Source organism: Salvelinus namaycush, chromosome 2 (genome assembly GCF_016432855.1).
Source record: "Salvelinus namaycush isolate Seneca chromosome 2, SaNama_1.0, whole genome shotgun sequence".
NCBI lineage: Eukaryota > Metazoa > Chordata > Actinopteri > Salmoniformes > Salmonidae > Salvelinus > Salvelinus namaycush.
The window spans coordinates 7,749,218-7,771,219 of NC_052308.1; the positions used below are offsets into that span (position 1 = coordinate 7,749,218).

Genomic DNA, 22,002 nt, shown 5'->3' on the forward strand with positions numbered 1-22,002 from the left:
CTGGTGTTTTTATTTGTTGGCACATTTTTATATTACAATCTTCAGTCCACTGGTTTATTCCACAGTCCCAAATGACGAGAAATAAAATTCCAGAGATGTACCTTTACTACAAATATGTAGGGAAACTAAAAGGCTGAGGTCAAGAGCTTATGTTGAGGGAAATGGAAACATATTAGGTAGTCCAAATAGCTTTTTACACAATCACATCGGATTACGATTTTTGCCTAATCAATTTGTACATAGCGGGAGGTCCATTGCTGGACGGTCCAATTGAAAAAGGATCAAGCTGTTAACCACTATCCCAATTAAATGCTATGCCATGAATACTGCAGAATGCTCAACTGAACATTGAGGCAAAACATTTTTACGTGGGTTGTTGCAGAATACTGCCTGGCCACTAGCTGGTGTTAATCGTTTCCCAGTGGTCATGTGATTTCCAATATCTAGTGTGTTGAAGGACCATGGCCTATTGGAGCAGAGGTCGCTTTTGGGCCTTTTAGAAATGCATCCTTCCTACTTTCATTCATCCTCAAGGCTTTGACAGCAGTGCTGTGTAAAATCATCCCTTAGGAAGAGAAATGCATGTATAAATCCTTGTCCACTTCAACTTTCATTGCATTAAAATAAGTTAACAATTGTGATATGGAAAGGGGAAAACATACACTTTAGGTTTTAGTCAAGTGTATCGGAGAGCCTCTAGCTATAAGACTTGCATACTAGCTAAAGCAGCACATGTACAACACATCTTGTCAGGAACACAAAATTGACAAAGGTTAAAGAACAAGTAGTCATTGATGGGCTGTTACATGAATACCCCCCCCCCCGCACTTGCCTGCCCTGGTACCGATTTTCAGTAGAACCCCTTTGTCAGTCACACTGATTTTCCAGCTCTAAGCTGATTGTTAGATCATTATCATTGAAAGAAAATTGACTTTAAGGGAGGCTGACCACAGAATTGAAATACAGGTCTAAATGTATTCTGCTCTGTGGGTTTGACAGGTGATATTGGAAAGGATCCGGTCTTCACTAGACAGTTCCAAGACTTTGCCCCCACACATTGATGCAGCTCATTTAAAAAGCAATACATCTTGGTTCAAAGTCCTAGGCCTTTGTGAGAGGGAGGGGGGATTCCTGTAGCATTTCTATTGATGTCATCCACTCAACTTAGTTACACCCTTAAAGATATTTCACATCCATTGCCAATTAGAGAACAGGCCTACATCATTGAGTCTGGGATTGGGGAGAACATAGATAACGCTCCGTTTGGAGAGCGAATGATGAGCTACTGAAACAATGACGGGGCAAAAGAGATAACGGGGGAGATGTAGTGGCCTGTAAGTATAAGCGTTGGTTGTCAGAGACTAGGATAATGTCATAACAGCACAGTGCTGCCATGTATGGTAGACTAGTGGTTTGGAAGTGCTCAGCGGAGAATCTACATTTCGGCCTAAATTCAATTAGAATAAGAGTTAACCGGCAATAGCCGACACCTCCAACTGTGTTGGAGCCATCAAATCAGTGTGCAGCTGCTCTTGATCATTGTTACAATGCCACACCCGTCCAACTTGCATTAGAAGCTTAGAACGAGAGCCTACACTATTTAAAAATAATGCTCAAATTGAAAATCAGAAAACAAAATTAGGATTTCTATCAGCCTAATCGAAGTGTAAATTATATCTCACATTCCAGTGTTCCAACTTGTAAACAAGGCTACATGGGGTTTCTCTTAATGTGACTCCGTGCAGCCAACTGCAATGTCCACTCTAGGTATAATGCCAGGAGCTGCCAGTGGATTTGACAGCTCTAATGCAGTTCCACACCGCCAAGAGAACCGCTATGAGGATGTCGGCTAAAGCGGATGTGATTGAATTGAGTCCTTTGTATGTTAACTGTGATTAACTTCACTTTATTACCTCGGCCTCAGTTGCACATGGTCTTCATATAACATCTGAGGCGGCATCTCAGCTGCTTATATCATTTGAGTTCTCAACCCCAGCCCTTATGTACTGTGTATCAAAGCAACTCATCAACAAAACTTCCAAACCCAACATCACCGCTTGTTTGGGGATCGAGTCAACTCTACAGCCATGTTTGAGCAACATATAGCACTCACAAATGCGTCAGAGAAACTGTTTTTGTCATTTGTACACTCACCTTTGTTCTAAACAGAAATAAACAATTTACGATATGCCATCTACAGCGCCTCCAGTTTCACAGTATTGAACCACTGCTCCATGCCACATCCAAGGCAAGTATCGCAGGTAGGCTAGAGAGACTTTTGCCAGACATTTAAGAGAGCAAAAAACTATCCAAAAGCATTTTTACATGTTAAAAACAAAGTATCCAACTGTACAAGGCTCATTTGTTCTGCATCTTGCCAAGACAGCATTTTAGATTCCATGACTTTGAATGTCAAGCAGGTAGGTATCATGTGTTTGTTCAGGAATGCAGATTCTATACTAAAAAATACCTTACTGAAAAGTAATCTAAAATACCCATCTAGCTGTCTGGTGTGATAAATAAATGCTATGAACAATGTAAACATCTGCTATAAACTGAGGTTAATGTGAGTCGGGAGAATCTGAAAATGTGATTAAGAGTTGTGTTGGGTGAAGGTAAGTCAGTCCATAGATGGCAATGCAGGCCGCAGTCCTTTCACCCTCTGGAAAATAAATGGAGGAAGACTGCAGTCGTTCACATCATGCAATTCTAAGTGATAAAAACTGATACATTTCGGTCGGTAGGGGATCTGCCAACTGTTTCAGTGTCTAGTGAACCACTATCAACAGACTAGGGGAACATTAAAATAGATATAGACACTGGAGAAATAAAATCTCTATAGGAGACTTTTCTACATCTTTAGTTGAGTAGACCTTTCTATAGTATATTTTTTGCCCAAAATGTAATATTGAAATGGCTGGCTAGCTTCCAGACTAAGGGAAAATTTACACTTGACAATCGTGTCATAACTCCATGTAGAAAAGGGCCTAGTCTTTCGAATGAAACCTGCAAAATATTAACACCAATAACCACAATACTGAGCTAAATGAAGATAATTCAAAGACCTTGGTTACCACAATTGCTGCACAATCAGTGTCAGGTCACCCCAATGTGTAAGACAAAACATACCAGTGCTCATGCAAAACAAGTAACTTTCCACAATCTGTCCATTCAGATACAGAGAACATTTTCTATTGAGGCCGACCGATATATCAGTTCACCGATATTGTCGGCAGATATTGGCCTTTTACCACTATCGGAAGGAAATTCCACCGATATTCAATAAATAAAATGAAAAATGGTAATCTCATGCTGATCTGAACACTTGCCGCCATTCTCATGATGGGTCATTATCACAATGTATGAAATCAACATTAGAGGCATAGTTATTGAACAACTGCTCTCTTGGATGGTAATTTATGAGAATTCAGTGTGGGGAAAAAACGACACTCACTTCCCAGCTGTAAAACTGTATATCGGCACGTTTTACCCCCCAAAAGAAATCTGAATCGGACCCAAAAAAAACAACGGTCGGGCTCGAATTTCCTATACTTAAAAGGGAAAACACTCTTGGCCACATTCATTCACAGAAAATAACCAAAAGACATAAAATACCATTGAAAGCCTTGAGCTTAAGCACTAAGTATACACTTTTACATCACAACAGTAAAAAGTAGTTCTTGCATTCAATAAACACCACGCTAAGGGCGCGTTAAGGTAGTAGAATGGGGGAGTGAGGGATGCTTCATGCAATTTTCAATACAATAATAACAAAAAGGGTCAAAAATTACATTTACAAAGTGTTTCAGAATCTTCACCCAACACCTGTCAAGTCTGCGCCACAACTCTGGCACAAAAGAGTTGGCAAGGCAACCCATGTTGGTATTTGAGATAAAAATAATAGAAGTAAGAGAGAGAGTGGTGGTGAGAGCTCCTGGGGGTTGTGTCAGCGTTGTGTTTTAGTTATCTGATACCCGACACAGAGCTCTGGTTGATGTTGTAGGTGGGTGAGAGTTCTCCGCCTATCGTGGCCACCAGGGGCGTCCCGTTGCTGGTCAGGCAACCTTCCTTGAGAGGCTCGAAGTAGGTGGCCTGCACAGGCTTGTGACACTGCAACACTTGTATGGCATCGTCTATTTTAAACCAATCCCTTTTTCTCCCTGTTAAAAGGAACATGAACAGACACCATTTAAGTTAAGCACAAGTTAAGACAAACATGAGACAACTATAACCAGAATTCAAACAATCTAGTGTAATCAGATTTAAAAATGAATGCCACTCACCAATGTTGACAGAGTCCTCCCAATCTTGCAGGACCTCAGTTACGATAAGAATGTAGACGTAGGTTCTGTGCTTCCTCTCTCGGTTCTGTAAGATATATATTAACTATCTTTTAAAAATTCAGAACAAAGTCAATATTTCTCTCCACTCCCAAATCACATTAAGCATGCCTAGTAAGGTCATAAACTCACCTCAAAAATTCCAACTAGGCGACCTAAAGTCCCCTTCACACCTGCCTGTTGAACAAAAAAAAAAAACGAAGCGAATCAACACACATATCTAAGGAACTAATACATCATTCTTTCAATCTTAAGGGCCTGTGTCACTGCAGTAATGAGCGATTAATTAGTTGTGTGTAGCCTGTGCTACAATATGTCCTGAAGATGCCTTTCAAAAATCATCTTTCACACAATTATCCTAATACATCAAAAACGGCACACAGCAGTACCTCAACGCACCAAAGTTCACACCTTTAAAAAAATATATATTTAACCAGGTAGGCCAGTTGAGAACAAATTCTCATTTACAACTGCAACCTGGCCAAGATAAAGCAAAGCAGTGCAACACAAAGAACACAGAGTAACACATGGAATAAACAAACGTACAGTCAATAACACAACAGAAAAGCGTATATACAATGTGTGCAAATGAAGTAAGATTAGGGAGGTACGGCAATAAATAGGCCGTAGTGGCGAAATAATTACAATTCAGCAATTAAACACTGGAGTGATAGATGTGCAGAAGATGAATGTGCAAGTAGAGATACTGGGGTGCAAAGGAGCAAAATAAATAAACAACAATATGGGGATGAGGTAGTTGGGTGGGCTATTTACAGATGTGCTATGTACAGGTGCAATGATCTGTAAGCTGCTCTGACAGCTGATGCTTAAAGTTAGTGAGGGAGATATGAGAAGGTGTTTTGAAGGCGTTTTGTACACGACTCCCAGAGACTGAGGGGTACTGGGCCAGGTTTATATATTACTAGGGGATGCCAGCAGTATGTATCTTCTTCAGGTTCCAATTTCAGCCTATTAATAAACCTGGACCCCATAGGCAGTATACCCCAGTATCAATCCCACACTCTTCATGCCTTCAACCAGATAATATGGGGAAGACCACCACTGGGCTGACTGGTGAATAGGCAGGGTTTGGATAGCCTAGGCCTAATTATTAAGATTAGACTTCCGTTCCTCTCAACTAGAGGTCGACCGATTAATCGGGGCCGATTTCAAGTTTTCATAACAATCGGAAATCGGTATTTTTGGGTGCCGATTTGCCGATTTTTTATTTATTTATAAAATCTTTATTTAACTAGGCAAGTCAGTTAAGAACACATTCTTATTTTCAATGACGGCCTAGGAACAACGGGGCAGAACGACAGATTTTTAACCTTGTCAGCTCGGGGGATCCAATCTTGCAACCTTACAGTTAACTAGTCCAATGCTCTAACACCTGATTACATTGCACTCCACGAAGAGCCTGCCTGTTAGCGAATGCAGTAAGCTAAGGTAAGTTGCTAGCTAGCATTAAACTTATCTTATAAAAAACAATCAATCAATGACTGTCATTGCTCCAATGTGTACTTAACCATAAACATCAATGCCTTTCTTAAAATCAATACACAAGTATATATTTTTAAACCTGCAAATTTAGCTAAAATAAATCCAGGTTAGCAGGCAATATTAACCAGGTGAAATTGTGTAATTTCTCTTGCGTTCATTGCACGCAGAGTCAGGGTATATGCAACAGTTTGGGCCGCCTGGCTCTTTGCGAACTAATTTGCCAGAATTTTACGTAATTATGACAACATTGAAGGTTGTGCAATGTAACAGGAATATTTAGACTCATGGATGCCACCCGTTAGATAAAATACGGAACGGTTCCGTATTTCACTGAAAGAATAAATGTTTTGTTTGAGATTATAGTTTCCGGATTCGACCATATTAATGACCTAAGGCTCGTATTTCTGTGTGTTATTATGTTATAATTAAGTCTATGATTTGATAGAGCAGTCTGACTGAGCGATGGTGGGCACCAGCAGGCTCGTAAGCATTCATTCAAACAGCACTTTCGTGCGTTTTGCCAGCAGCTCTGCTGTGATCTGAATTCAAGTCTATCAACTCCCGAGATTAGGCTGGTGTAACCGATGTGAAATGGCTAGCTAGTTAGCGGGTTGCGCTCTAATAGTGTTTCAAACGTCCCTCGCTCTGAGACTTGGAGTAGTTGTTCCCCTTGCTCTGCATGGGTAACGCTGCTTCGAGGGTGGCTGTTGTTGATGTGTTCCTGGTTCGAGCACAGGTAGCGGCGAGGAGAGGGATGGAAGCTATACTGTTACACTGGCAATACTAAAGTGCCTATAAGAACATCCAATAGTCAAAGGTATATGAAATAGAAATCGTAGAGAGAAATAGTCCTATAATTCCTATAATAACTACAACCTAAAACTTCTTACCTGGGAATATTGAAGACTCATGTTAAAAGGAACCACCAGCTTTCATATGTTCTCATGTTCTGAGCAAGGAACTTAAACATTAGCTTTCTTACATGGCACATATTGCACTTTTACTTTCTTCAACACTTTGTTTTTGCATTATTCAAACCAAATTGAACATGTTTCATTATTTATTTGAGGCTAAATTGATTTTATTGATGTATTATATTAAATTAAGATAAGTGTTCATTCAGTATTGTTGTAATTGTCATCATTACAAATACATTATAAAAAATAAATCGGCATTGGCTTTTTTTTTGGCCCTCCAATAATCGGTATCGGCGTTGAAAAATCATAATCGGTCGACCTCTACTCTCAACCACCTCCTCTAATCAAAAATGGCCACCCTCCGTATCATAATGAGAACGTGAGTGAAGAACATGAGCATTAGAGCTGCATTCCAGTCTATTTGGACTCTGCTGGGTCAGGTCAGTTGAGGACGAGTGGATGTGGACACTGTAGTTTGACTATCTAGGGCTGGGAATTGCCAGGGACCTCCCGATACGATATTATTACAATACTTTGGTGATCATACGATATGTATTGCGATTCTAAATGTATTATGATTCGATATTGTGATTCGACGTTCTAAACATATTGCTCACCATATGTCTGCTGCAGAGAGACAAGAGAGCCATGAGAAAACAGTTTTGATCAGTCATGGAAATCAGTGCAGAAAACAAACTGACAATTTTTTTAAATGTAACCTTTATTTAACTAGGCAAGTCAGTTAAGAACAAATTCTTATTTACAATGACGGTCTACACCGGCGAAACCCGGACGACGCTGGGCCAATTGTGCGCCGCCCAATCACAGCCGGTTGTAATAGAGCCTGGATTCGAACCAGGGTGTCTCTAGTGACGCCTCTAGCACTGAGATGCAGTGCCTTAGACTGCTGCACCACTCGGGAGCCCAATATATTATATTGTTTTTCATCTTAAAAAAAAGAAAGAAAACGGAGTCAATTTGTTTGACATTATTGTCAAATTATATCCCGATATGTAACTGCATCGACCCCCTCCCTCCCAATCACTACTACGATCCATAACCCTTGACCTGTTCTTATGACTTTCAGTCCTGGCCGGACTCCAAACCACCCAGCATAAGAAGCTGGGTGGTTTGTCAAATAGCCATCAGAATTAGAGTGAGGGTTATGACCCATTACAACGGAGTGCACTATGAGGTTTAAACCAGCAGCAGCACTGGAGATGGATTGACTCAGTTTGATACTTTTGGAAGGCACTTGCCTATAGATTGGGCGGTATAACGTATACCGGGGGTATTTGTAAAAAGCCACAGGATGTTTTTTCAATACCGTTAACTCTTTCTTTGAAATGTTTAATACATTTCAATGTTCATAGCTACTTTAAGTAAATGCCTGCAGTCAACTTGCGCAATACCTTAGGGGATGAAGTTCTTCATGTCAGCGGTCACATTATTATGAAGCTTTTAATAGTCACGTGTCACATGGTGTTTGTTTACAGGCACACTACGACGAGAGACCGGAGCCTTGTGAGTCACTCACTGTTGGGCAGCATGCGCCAGGCAATCTAATTACAGTATGGAATTCACAACTAAATGTTTGCCAGCTAGATATCTTATAACTATTAAATTAACTGTCTAAAATGTGCTAAATGCTCTGCAGTTGTGCCTTTGGTTTGCTCATTCAGTAGCTAGTTGCTATCTAGCTTCTTTCAAAAATCAAGCATTCGCTTGGTAACAGAGAATCCCGTCCTGGATCAAGAGCCTTGCTGGCTAATATTGTATTTGTGCGTGCAGCAAACGGTTAATAGCATTTTTTAGTTACTTGTATAGTTTAGGTCAGAAACTCTAGAAAATTTTTAATATAAAATTGTTAGCATTTAGTTCGCATTTTACATGTACTTGTTAGCATTGCTAACCTTCGGATTACAGAGCATCAGTGGGGTTTGAAAACAGCACCCCTTATCTTCAGTGTCGGTATTACCGAATATCCCGGTATGGCATAAGGTCGGTGTGACAAAACATATTGCTCACCATATGTCTGCTGCAGAGGGACAAGAGAGCCATGAGAAAATGAGTTGATCAGCCATGGGAATAAAAGTACTGAAAACAAATTGGCTCCGTATTTAAAAAGAAGATAGAGAACAAGCTATGACATATACTTGAGTTCTGGTGCAGGCACAGCAAACTAGCACAAAAACAATATCTTGATGTGAATAAAAAATACAAATGATTTCCATTAGTGTTTATGGGCAGTGGTTGCTATGGCTGTGGGATTGACTGAGCAAGGTGCTGTTGGCGACAGTAGGGCTATGGATTTCATTCTAGCATGGTCCCCGACGCTGGGCCAATTGTGCGCCGCCCCATGGTTCTCCCGGTCGCGGCCGGCTGCGACAGAGCCTGGGCTCGAACCCAGAATCTCTGGTAGCACAGCTAGCACTGCAGTGCCTTAGACCACTATTATTTCCCCTTTTATTTAGAACCTTTGTGCAAATGTTCAATTAAGCATGTAACAAAATATTAATGTATAAAATCTAAAGGGGTAAATAGAAAACACTATGTTGCAAACAAAATAAATTTAGGCCTAAAAATACATATTTATATTTTTGGGGGCATGCCAGTTTTGCATGTTATTTTGGCATTAATACGCGTCACATATCAATTTGCATTTGGTACCTTGGGTTGAGGGTTAGCACCAACTCACGAAACCCCCGTTTCTCGACCGTGTACAACGGGGCCATTTTTTTGCAGATGTAATCTGTAACGGCAGCGGTTACCTCGTTCCATCTTCGCGATTCTTTGACATATGGGGTGCCGTGGGCAAAACGTCAGAGTCGGGGGTTTGTTTTGAGCACTCTACTGTACTTTTTGGGTCTCATCCGTAGACTCTCTTCGTACTGTTTCGCATGATTCTTGCATAGGTGGTAAAATAGGTTAGTGGTGTTTGAGCCTGTTGTCGGGACCGGCCTGCGGAATATTTTGCAGAGGACGGTTTTCTGGTCTGTGTCAGACTTTTCATACCCAAACCACATCCATGCGACCGAAGTAGCCCCTTTTAGGTACGAGCTCCGTGTCTCCCTGCCATGTTCACTCTCCTCCATGTTTGTTTGTGTTGCAAATTTCCTTCCACATGGCACGTGTGGAAGAAGGCAAAGCGTCGTCCAATTGACAAAAAATATTGCCGTAAAGAGTGTGATTTGCGACACAATGAAACAAACAATAGCGCATAATATGAAACGATAGAAAAACGTCTATCGTCACACGATACATATGGTCATATCGCCTAGCCCTAGTACGTGGTTGCAAAGGGCATCAGTGTCTTAACAGCGGGATTTGACAAGGCAGGATACTCTGAGCGCAGCCCAATCCAGAAATCTGTCAGGGGCTTCTGATTAAGTAAAATTTTCACAGAACCACTTGTAGCAATTTCAATGAGGCTCTCTTGTTCAGATATAGGTAAGTGGACTGGAGGCAGGGCATCACAGGGATAACGAATCCAGTTGTCATCAGTTTCGGGAAAGTACCTGCGTAATTACACAACCAACTCAAGTGCTATATCACATTTGACATTGTCCATAAGCTTGAGTCCTTGTTAATGCAGACAGAGAAGAGCTCCAAATTCTGAAATCATATCCTTAATTTTGTCCCGCACATTGAATATAGTTGCTGAGAGTCCCTGTAATCCTAGATCCAGATCCTAGATTCAGATTATTCAGGCGAGAAAAAACATCACCCAGATAGGCCAGTCGTGTGAGAAACTCATCATCATGCAAGCGGTCAGACAAGTGAAAATTATGGTCAGTAAAGAAAACTTTAAGCTCGTCTCTCAATTAAAAAAAAAAAAGTGTCAATACTTTTCCCCTTGATAACCAGCGCACTTCTGTATGTTGTAAAAGCGTTACATGGTCGCTGCCCATATCATTGCATAGTGCAGAAAATACATGTAAGTTCAGGGGCCTTGCTTTAACAAAATTAACCATTTTCACTGTAGTGTCCAAAACGTCTTTCAAGCTGTCAGGCATTCCCTTGGCAGCAAGAGCCTCCCGGTGGATGCTGCAGTGTACCCAAGTGGCGTCGTGAGCAACTGCTTGCACACGCATTACCACTCCACTAGGTCTCCCTGTCATGGCTTTTGCACCATCAGTACAGATACCAACACATCTTGACCACCAAAGCCCATTTGATGTCACAAAGCTGTCCAGTACTTTATAAATATCCTATCCTGTTGTCCTGGTTTCCAGTGGTTTGCAGAAGAGGATGTCTTTCTTAATTGAACCCCCCCATAAATGTAACAGACATATACCAGGAGCTGTGCCAGGCCCACCACGCCTGTTGACTCATCCAGCTGTAACGCATAGAATTCACTGGCTTGTATGCGAAGCAGTAATTGTTTCAAAACATCTCCTGCCATGTCACTGATGTGTTGTGAAACAGTGCTGTTTGATGATGGCATTTTCTATTGTTTTTTTGGCCATTTCCCCCAGCCTTGTCCAAGCCATATCCGCGGCAGCAGGAATGATTACGTCCTCCACGATAGTATGGGACTTCCCTGTCCTAGCCACTCGGTAGCTCACCATATAAGACGCTTCTAGCCCCTTCTTATTAAATGGCACCTATTGCTTTTATACATGTCTTACTACTCGAAAGTAGTCTTAATTCTCGCTCAAAAAACGTATTTTTAAGTTTTAAAAATCTTATTTTTTCAAATGGGCATATTTTGTTTCTAAATGTCTGCGCAAGAGTCAAGGTTTCATCAAGTTGTGAGAAAGTACTTTTGCACATATAACACACTGTGGCTGAGGAAAGGCACTACTCCCAATATAAGTGAACCCCAAATCAATGTAGTTCTCATAATATTTGCGCCTCTTCAATGGTCCAATGTCCCTGTCTGTTGTTCGGTGCTTTCCCGGGTAAGGGGGCAGTAGCTCTTCGGCTGCATCAAATTCCCAACTGTCAGTGTCCATGCTAGCTGGGCTAACAACAAATGTAGAACTACTAATGATAGCATTGGATGTGCTCGTGGAAGCAGAACAACTTGTGTCATCGACAGGTGCAGTACTGCTGGTAGTAGCAGTACTACCAGTAGAGCTGGTATGTGTCTATGGACGTGGGCCTTACTAATTTTTTAACCTTTTATCAATTTTCGAGCAAATGGAATGAGCAGCAGCTACATTTGGCTACATACGGACCGTTAGTGGAATTCCTGCGAGAGAGTAACGGTTAATGTGATTGGATGTTAATTAGTTGACTAGGCTACCTGTATTTGACATTGTGTTGTTATTTCGCTCTACACCAGATGGTTTAATTGTATTTTTGGGCAGTGAAACGAGGCTACTCAGGTGAGAAAACCTCACCCAAATGTATAGCTCCGTTGGAAAATATAAATGGACTGTTTGATTTTTTTTTACTTTATTAATTTTTTTATTTCACGGTTGGGCTAGTTGAGAACAAGTTCTCATTTACAACTGCAACCAGGTCAAGATAAAGCAAAGCAGTGCGACACAAACAACAACACAGAGTTACACATGGAATAAACATACAGTCAATAATTCAATAGAAAAAGTCTATATAGTGTGTGCAAATGAGGTAGGATAAAGGAGGTAAGGCCATAGTGGCAAAATAATTCCAATATAGCAATAAAACACTGGAGTGAAAGATGTGCAGAAGATGAGTGTGCAAGTAGAGATACTGGGGTGCAAAGGAGCAAAATAAAATAACAGTATGGGGATGAGGTAGTTGGATGGGCTATGTACACGTGCAGTGATCTGTGAACTGCTCTGACAGCTGGTGCTTAAAGCTAGTGAGGGAGATATGAGTCTCCAGCTTCAGTGATTTTTGCAGTTCGTTCCAGTCATTGGCAGCAGAGAACTGGAAGGAAAGGCGGCCGAAGGAGGAATTGGCTTTGGGGGTGACCAGTGAAATATACCTGCTGGAGCGCGTGCTACGGGTGGGTGCTGCTATGGTGACCAGTGAGCTGAGATAAGTCTTTGCTAGGTAAAGCCCTGCCTTATCAATGACCTGGAGCGAGTGGATTTGGCTCCACTCCACTATTGGTTAGAGCCTGTTGTATTCGGCGCACGTGACAAATAAACTTTGATTTGAATATGAAGCGAGGGCCAGCCAACGAGAGCATACAGTTCGCAGTGGTGGGTAGTATATGGGGCTTTGGTGACAAAACAGATGGCACTGTGATAGCCTCCAACACTCTACTCAGCAAATTGGATGCAGGCTATTTTGTAAATGACATCGCCGAAGTCAAGGATAGTCAGTTTTACGAAGGTATGTTTGGCAACATGAGTGAAGGATGCTTTGTTGCGAAATAGGAAGCCAATTCTAGATTTAATTTTGGATTAGAGATGCTTAATGTGAGTCTAGAAGGAGATTTTACAGTCTAACCAGACATCTAGGTATTTGTAGTTGTCCACATATTCTAAGTCAGAACCGTCCGGAGTAGTGATGCTGGACGGGCGGGCAGGTGTGGGCAGCGATCGGTTGAAGAGCATGCATTTAGTTTTACTTGCATTTAAGAGCAGTTGGAGGCCACGGAAGGAGAGTTGTATGGCATTGAAGCTTGTCTCGAGGTTGGTTAACACAGTGTCCAAAGAAGGGCCAGAAGTATACAGAATGGTGTCGTCTGCGTAGAAGTGGATCAGAGACTCACCAGCAGCAAGAGCGACATCATTGATGTATACAGAGAAAAGAGTTGGCCCGAGGATTGAACCCTGTGGTACCCCCATAGAGACTGCCAGAGGTCCGGAAAACAGGCCCTCCGATTTGACACACCGAACTCTGTCTGAGAAGTGGTTGGTGAACCAGGCGAGGCAGTAATTTGAGAATCCAAGGCTGTTGAGTTTGCCAATAAGAATGTGGTGATTGACAGAGTCGAAAGCCTTAGCCAGGTCAATGAATACAGCTGAAATTGTGGAGGAAAGAATTATAATAACAATGTTTAAAAAAAAACATCACATTTTTATTTGGCGTACCCCAGTTCGCTCTACGGCAACTGCGTTAGGAAGGCCGACTGCATCTTTGTAGTGGCGGTGTATTGATACACCATCCAAAGTGTAATTAATTAATAACTTCACCATACTCAAAGGGATATTAAATGTCTGCTTTTGTTTTAACCCATCTACCAATAGGTGCCTTTCTTAGCGAGGCATTGGAAAACCTCCCCGGTCTTTGTGGTTGAATCTGTGTTTAAAATTCACTGCTCGGCTGAGGGTCCTTACAGATAATTGTATTTGTTGGGTACAGAGATGAGGTAGTCATTAAAAAAACAAAACACATTAAACACTATTATCGCACACAGAGGGCAGGTATGTGATTTATTAAGCACATTTATATTCCTTAACTTATTTAGGCTTGCCATAAAGGGGTTGAAGACATTTCAGCTTTTCATTTAATTAAATCAGTCAAAAATAAAAATGTAATTCATTATTCCACTTTAACATTATAGGGTATTATGTGTAAGCAATTTAATCAATTCAGGGTGTAACAACAACATTTGGAAAAAGTCAAGGGGTGTGAATACTTGCTGAAGGCACTGCAGGTATCGTGATATTGTATTTTGAGGTCCCTGGCAAATCTCAGCCCTAGTCAACACCTTAAGAGACTGTGCTACCGATGTGATGTCTACACACACAAAACACTGTGCCCAATGGAAAATCAATGGGCAAGCCAAGCCAGAGATGTCAGCTCAGCTGCTGGACTTATGTCTAACTTACTGAGCAGTGAGCAGCCAGGGTAAAAGATGATATCAGCATCCTGCGAGGGATGACTGCTGTGAACAATTAATCAAATGGCCACCCGGACTATTTACATTGCACCCCCCCACCTCCCGGTTTTTACACTGCTGCTACTTGCTGTTTATTATCTATGCATAGTCACTTTACTCCTACTAACCAGTACCACCACACATTGACTTGGTACCGGTACCCCCTGTATATGGCCTCGTTATTGTGTTACTTTTTATTTTTTTTAAACTTGAGTTTAATTAGTAAATATTTTATTAACTCCATTTCTTGAACTGCATTGTTGGTTAAGGGCTTGTAAGTAAGCATTTCACTGCATTTCAAGGTCCACACCCGTTGTATTCTGCACATGTGACAAATAAAATTAGATTAGAGTACAGCGCTCAGTCTGCTCTTTATTCTCCATCTAATGACCCACTAAAAACTGTCTATCAGGTGGTGAAATCAAACGCCCCGTCCCAGTCTGGCTGTTGGACAACTTTCTGAGATGCTACATCAAGTAGCCTAGGCCTAGCGCTGGAAGGTTTTTACAGGACATTAGCCTACATTTACTGATAGATTAATTAATTAACCTACATGGCTATAGAACAACAAAATCATAATTTTCCCACTTCATGATGGTGAATAATATAGCTAGCCTGCACAAAGACGTCAGAAAATTATTTGAAGAGTCAAAAATAAAATTGGATAATTCTGGATCCTATTTTGCCAGGCTGCACATAACAATAATGCATTCCCTGTATATTTTAGATGAAAAAGCTTACTTTGTTAAATCATAGGCTACCATCTCAGTAATCTTACTTGGCACTGTTATTTTTGTCTAGAGCCCTGCTGCTAATGTAAAGTAAATGTCCATTAAAACGTTGTATTTATTGTTATTGAGCAAAATAGTTACATTTATAGCAATATGACTTTGTCCATATCGCCCAGCTCTAGCACCTCCCCAAAAATAATTATGCATAATTTCTCACTTATTTATCGTTATCTAAAAATGTTTTATCGCAATATGGATTTTTGTTCATATCGCCAGCTCTAAAACATCATGACATGGGATACCTCCCAATAGAATGAATCTGCTGATTATTTTCTAAAACCTAATTCTTAGTTGGAGAGGCCCTACTTGGCAACAGAGAAACCCTCTTCATCCCCCCCGGTGAAGAAAAGTCCCTGGGCTCAAATGTAAATATTCAATCGTCATGGTTCAATTACAGTGACTAGGCATCAACGTTGAAATACAGAATAGGCTACAGTATGTCAACACACAAATGTTAGCACATACCCATAGACTTCCAGCCATTGCGCTAACACTAGTTAGCATTGGCTCACGAAACTACCTCCTAACTTCCTTCATACTGGACAGACATAAAAAAAAAGGTATCCACGAGTTCATCTGACTCTGGGGAGGTAGATTAAGGGCCTCAGTGCCAAAATCCAGAAGTATCTCTTTAAAGAGATTCTTTGGTACTTTTGTATACTTTTTAGCCAGTAGTTCTGAAAGTAGCGCTAGGAGCCAAAAGTGGTCCCCAAAAGTTGCACACTACATCACATATGTGCAGATAAGTGCACCATGTCATTTTGCTCTCACTCTGCTGTTTGAGCATCTTGCTAGCTGTCACTCAAATGGCAAGGGGCTGAAGCTTATTGGCTAGAACTTGAATTGCTAGGGGGTAGGTCCATGGGGGGGGGGAACTGCTTCCAGTGAACAGGTGCTTTCAAAACTAGGAATTTCGTGATTATGCATGTATGAACGACACATTGACACATTTAGCCCGAAGCGGGAGGTAAAAAAAAATACTAGTCGCCAAACTTCCTTTGGCACCAACATTCTTGTCTGCTTAGCTACTGTGGATGTTGCCTTTATTTTTTCAGTACACAAACAGAGTATGATCAAGACCAACTGCACCGCCCAAAGTGGATGTGTTTTGACCAACATGGATTAACATGTGTGCAACTCAAAACTTAAAGAGCGATCTTTCAACAAGCTATATCAAGGTAAAAAGCCTACTCACATGGGCAAATCTCAACAACTTGTTGCCATTTGTAATCAAGGGGTGTGGTTTGCAGGAAAAAAAACATTGATTATGTCTACCCCAAAAGCCACACCTAAAGAGAGCAACATCTCCAATATCCATAACAATTATGGAAGACACCTACAGGTTCCCTCAAATGTGGGGATACAGGGCGGGAATATAGTTTGAATGATTACAGTCAATGAAATGAGAGTGAAAGAAGCTAACCTCTTCACAGACTTCTCGTGCTGCAGCTACATTGGGCTCCTCTTCTGGCTCCATCCCTCCACCAGGGACGATCCACTTGTCTGGATGCCGACTACTACTCACCAACAGCACCTGCAGTAAGAGGATACAGCATTGAGCACCAGCATTGAGTACCACCAAATCCAGAGTTTCAGGTTTCAATGTAAACACAGCAGAGCGTGTTGTTGAGACAACTTCTCTACGGCCCGCTTCTTTACTGTGTTGATGAAAACGTCAGTCATATTCAAATTACACCTGACATTCGCAAGAACAGATCGCCTAATGCACGTGTCAAAAGTAATTCCACAGAGGGCCAAGTGTATGCAAGTTCTTGCTCCTCCCTTGTACTTGATTGATGCATTAAGGGCACAAATTAGTAAGGAACTCCCCTCACCTGGTTGTTTAGGTCTTAATTGAATTAGGAAAAAAACTGCAGACACTAGGCCCTCCATGGAATGAGCTTGACACCCCTGGCCTAATGCATATAGTTATTATGCATGCATATTTTAGGCATAGCTCCCTCGCATAAACAAGCAAGAAACATTACTACCAATGGCGTGTGTAGAGCAATATAAATCATGGATTACCACAGACAGTGATGACAGATGGTTTGGTGACACTGACTTGTCTTTAGCCAGGTTGGCACCCATAATATGGGTCATATGAGTGATGCAATGGGTTATTAGCTGACCTCCAGATAAAACAACTAGTAGACTTATTCAAGTGATTTGTTAGCTATATTGAAGGAATAACTGGGTAGGTAGCTAGTTTGATCACAAGCACGGTTAGGTCGTGGTAGTTCCAGTCAAGTTACCTGTTGCTAGTCCCATCCAAGCAAAGGAAGGCCCATAGCTAGCTATTTAGCTAACGGTAGCTATCCATCTAGCAAATGTTGCTAAATAACTAGTAGTTGGCGCTAGCTAAATTCATTTTAATGACGAATCGATACTAGTTTTGAGCCATTGACAATGTTAATAAACATTGATTGTCATAGTGTTTAAAGTGATCGTTATAACCAGAAATATACTAGCTAACGTTAGCTAGCATTAACAATGTGTTAGCTAGATATCAAGAAGATACAGTGCTGGCTAGCGCACTGGTTATGTTACTCTAGCAGCTAACGTTAATTGGCTACGCGTTAGTTAGCCTAGCTAGCTAGGTAACCAACAATGTGGCAAGCAACTAACGTTAGCTAGTAATATTTGTACTGTTTGGTTAGCCGCAACGAGTTAACTACCTAGCTAGATATAATAAAATAACACACTCTTTGTAGTTACCAGTTACCAAGTTAGCTGGCTAGTTAGTTAGCTCAACATTTGGCTAGCTATCACAACGTTAACTAGCTAGATATCCCTGGGTGGTCGACCTGTTCGCTGATTCAACAAAACAAACCAACACACCAAAACCAGTAGCTAACAGTTAGCTAAGTTACCTTCCCAATTAGCAAATGACAAACACTAGCTAGCTATAGCTATTTTGGTTTTCCTGAACTGCGGCCCACTCTATACCCCTGCATCCTCGTCCTCACCTCCTCTTCACTTTCACTCCTAAAGCACAGACAGGCGGCCCGCTTCTTGTAGCCATCCCCATCGTATGTCCGGGTTTGATTTAACTTTAACTTCATCATTTCGGGCTACCAATGGACCAAAACTGTAATTCAAACACTGGGAAAGCCGCTGTCTTCGATGCAACGTCCTCCTATGGGTAACCCCGGCGTTATATTAAAATAAATAACTTCTTCGCTTCATTTTCACAAGCATAGGCGCTTCTCCAGCACGGTCGCCATTATGAAGATAACTGCGTAATCAACGTAACATGGCACATTTGAACGAAATTTGCTTAGGATATTACGTATCTTATTTTGAGGAATACCGCATCTAATTACGAAAAAACGAAACTAAGTAGAGAATTTACGCAAATTACGCTGGTTTCGCGGAGGACGCAATTGCGGGACACAATTCAGGGCGTTCCTGCATGTGCGTCCGAGCAGAACCCACCCGACTGCTCGGACGCCTCCAAGCGGTCGGGTAGGCTGTTTGGAGCGTTTATCCGAACTGAATTTAAAAAATAATAATTATTATTATTATGTCCCCCCACTTCTAAAACCTTAGTTGCATACTCACTTTCACAGTCACCACATACACTGCTGCCACTGTCTATGATCTATCCTGTTGCTTAGTCACTCTACCACTACCTATATGTACATAGCTACCTCAATTACCTTATACCAGTGGTGGAAAAAGTACCCAATTGTCATACTTGAGTAAAAGTAAAGATACCTTAATAGAAAATCACTCAAGTAAAAGTGAAAATCATCCAGTAAAATACTACTTGAGTAAAAGTCTTTGGTTTTTAAATATAGTTAAGTATATTTGCACAACCACATTAAAAGTAAAAATATAAATCATTTCAAATTATTAAGCAAACCAGACGACGTAATTCATTAACAATTTTTTTTAACAAATAGGCAGGGCCGTACTCCAACACTCAGACATAATTTACAAACAAAGCATTTGTGTTTTAGTGAGTCCGTCAGATCAGAGACACGCCAGGGATGTTCTCTTGATAAGTGTGTGAATTGGGCCATCTTCCTGTCCTGCTAAGCATTCAAAATGTAACTAGTTATTTTGGATGTCAGAGAAAATGTATGGAGTAAAAAGTACATTATTCTCTTTATGAATGGAGTGAAGTAAAAGTAAAAGTAGTCCAACAAAATTAATAGTAAAGTAAAGTACAGATACCTCCAAAAAGTACTTAAGTAGTACAGGAGGGGACTAAGCACGCACCACTGAGTGACCCTCGTGTTGAAGGTCAGCGTGCGGATGTGTTGTTGCCTACCATCACCACCAGGGGCCGGCCTGTCAGGAAGTCCAGGATCCAGTTGCAGAGAGAACCTTATGACCGAAAAGAGCTTCTTGATATCAGGGCAGTGATTTTTCACCCTGTACTGGAGGGAATATTTTTCTTCAACGAGTTGGACGGGAAAGATTTATTTCAGATGCCCGACAGGGCCCTCATCCCCGTCATTTGCAGGAGGAAAAGACGGAGATATCGTGGACGACAGTCCTGGTGCCTTGTAAGGATCTGTCGCCGAGAGGGTAATCTACCTTTACCATTGGTCCTATTAGCCAATGTAAAATCAATCGATAATAAAATAGACAAACTACGAGCATGTATATCCTACCAACAGGACATAAAAAACTGTAATATCTTATGTTTCACCGAGTCGTGTCTGAACAACGACATGATTAACATACAGCTGGCGGGTTTTAAGCTTTTTCAACAGGATAGAACAGCGGCCTCTGCTAAGACAAGGGGTGACGGCGTATGTATATTTGTAAACAACAGCTGGTGCACGAAATCTAAGGTCTCAAGGTTTTGCTCGCCTGAGGTAGAGTATCTCATGATAAGCTGTAGACCACACTATTTGCCAAGGGTGTTAACATCTATATATTTTTTTATAGCTGTCTATATACCACCTCAGAACGATGCTGGCACTAAGACCACACTCAATGAGCTCTATACGGCCATAGTATATGGCCTTAAGCAAACAGGAAAACACTCATTCAAAGGTGGCGCTCCTAGTGGCCGGGGACTTTAATGCAGTGAAACTCAATCCGTTTTACTTCATCTCTACCAGCATGTTAAATGTGCAACCAGAGGGAAAAAAAACTCTAGACCACCTTTACTCCACACAAAGAGATGCGTACAACCCCTCTTTACGCTGCTGCTACTCTCTGTTCATCATATATGCATAGTCACTTTAACCATATCTACATGGACATACTACCTCAATCAGCCTGACTAACCAGTGTCTTGTATGTAGCCTCGCTACTTTTATAGGCTCGCTACTGTGTATAGCCTCGCTACTGTTTTTCACTGTCTTTTACTGTTGTTTTTATTTCTTTACTTATCTATTGTTTGCACTATTGGTTAGAGCCTGTAAGTAAGCATTTCACTGTAAGGTCTACACCTGTTGTATTCGGTACACGTGACAATTTTATTTTGATTTTATTTGATTTGAAAGCTCCATTTGGAAAATCGCCCTCCATTTGGAAAATCTGACCAAAATTCTATTCTCCTGATTCCTGCTTACAAGCAAAAACTAAAGCAGGAAGCACCAGTGACTCAGTCAATAAGAAAGTGGTCAGATGAAGCCGATGCTCTGCTACAGGACTGTTTTGCTAGCACAGACTAGAATAGTTCTGGGATTCTTCTGATGGCATTGAGGAGTACACCACATCCGTCACAGGCTTCATCAATAAGTGCATCGATGACGTTGTCCCCACAGTGACTGTACGTACACACCCCAACAAGAAGCCATGGATTACAGGCAACATCCGCACTGAGCTAAAGGGTAGAGCTGCCACTTTCAAGGAGCGGGACTCTAACCTGGAAGCTTATAAGAAATCCCGCTATACCCTCGGATGAACCATCAAACAGGCAAAGCCTCAATATAGGACTAAGATTGAATCATACTACACCGGCTCTGACACTCGTCGGACATGGCAGGGCTTGCAAACGATTACAGATTACAAAGGGAAGCACAGCCGCGAGCTGCCCAGTGACACAAACCTACCAGACAAGCTAAATTACTTCTATGCTCGCTTCGAGGCAAGTAACACTGCAACATGCATAAGAGCACCAGCAGTTCTGGACGACTGTGTGATCATGCTCTCCGTAGCCGTAAGACCTTTAAACAGGTCAGCATTCACAAGGCCTCAGGGCCAGACGGGCCCCGAATAGATGGGAAACTCCGGCAGCGCCGGAGTGACGGGCAGCTCCGGAAGCTCCTGACTGACGGGCGGCTCCGGCAGCTCCTGACTGACGGACGGTTCCGGCAGCTCCTGACTGACGGGCGGCTCCGGCAGCTCCTGACTGACGGGCGGCTCCGGCAGCTCCTGACTGACGGGCGGCTCCGGCAGCTCCTGACTGACGGGCGGCTCCGGCAGCTCCTGACTGACGGGAGGCTCCGGCTGCTCCGGACAGCAGGGAGACTCCGGCTGCTCCGGACAGGAGGGAGACTTCGGCTGCTCCGGACAGGAGGGAGACTCCGGCTGCTCCGGACAGGAGGACGACGCTGGAGGCTCCGGACAGGAGGACGACGCTGGAGGCTCCGGACTAGAGGGCGTCGCTGGAGGCTCCGGACTAGAGGGCGTCACTGGAGGCTACGGACTAGAGGGCGTCGCTGGAGGCTCCGGACTAGAGGGCGTCGCCGGAGGCCTCATGCCATGGATCCTCA

At 42.1% G+C, this 22,002-nt stretch overlaps 1 protein-coding gene across 1 annotated transcript; it reads right to left on the bottom strand.

The window, feature by feature from the left end:
- Positions 1-21: 21 nt before the first annotated feature.
- LOC120058516 (diphosphoinositol polyphosphate phosphohydrolase 1-like) lies at positions 22-18,570 on the bottom strand. The gene is made up of 5 exons (XM_039007233.1): positions 18,289-18,570; positions 16,743-16,853; positions 4,473-4,517; positions 4,284-4,368; positions 22-4,160 (listed from the first exon to the last, which is right to left on the bottom strand). Exons 1-5 carry the CDS (start codon positions 18,385-18,387, stop codon positions 3,964-3,966), a joined length of 537 nt encoding a protein of 178 aa, XP_038863161.1. The 5' UTR covers positions 18,388-18,570; the 3' UTR covers positions 22-3,963.
- Positions 18,571-22,002: the final 3,432 nt, after the last annotated feature.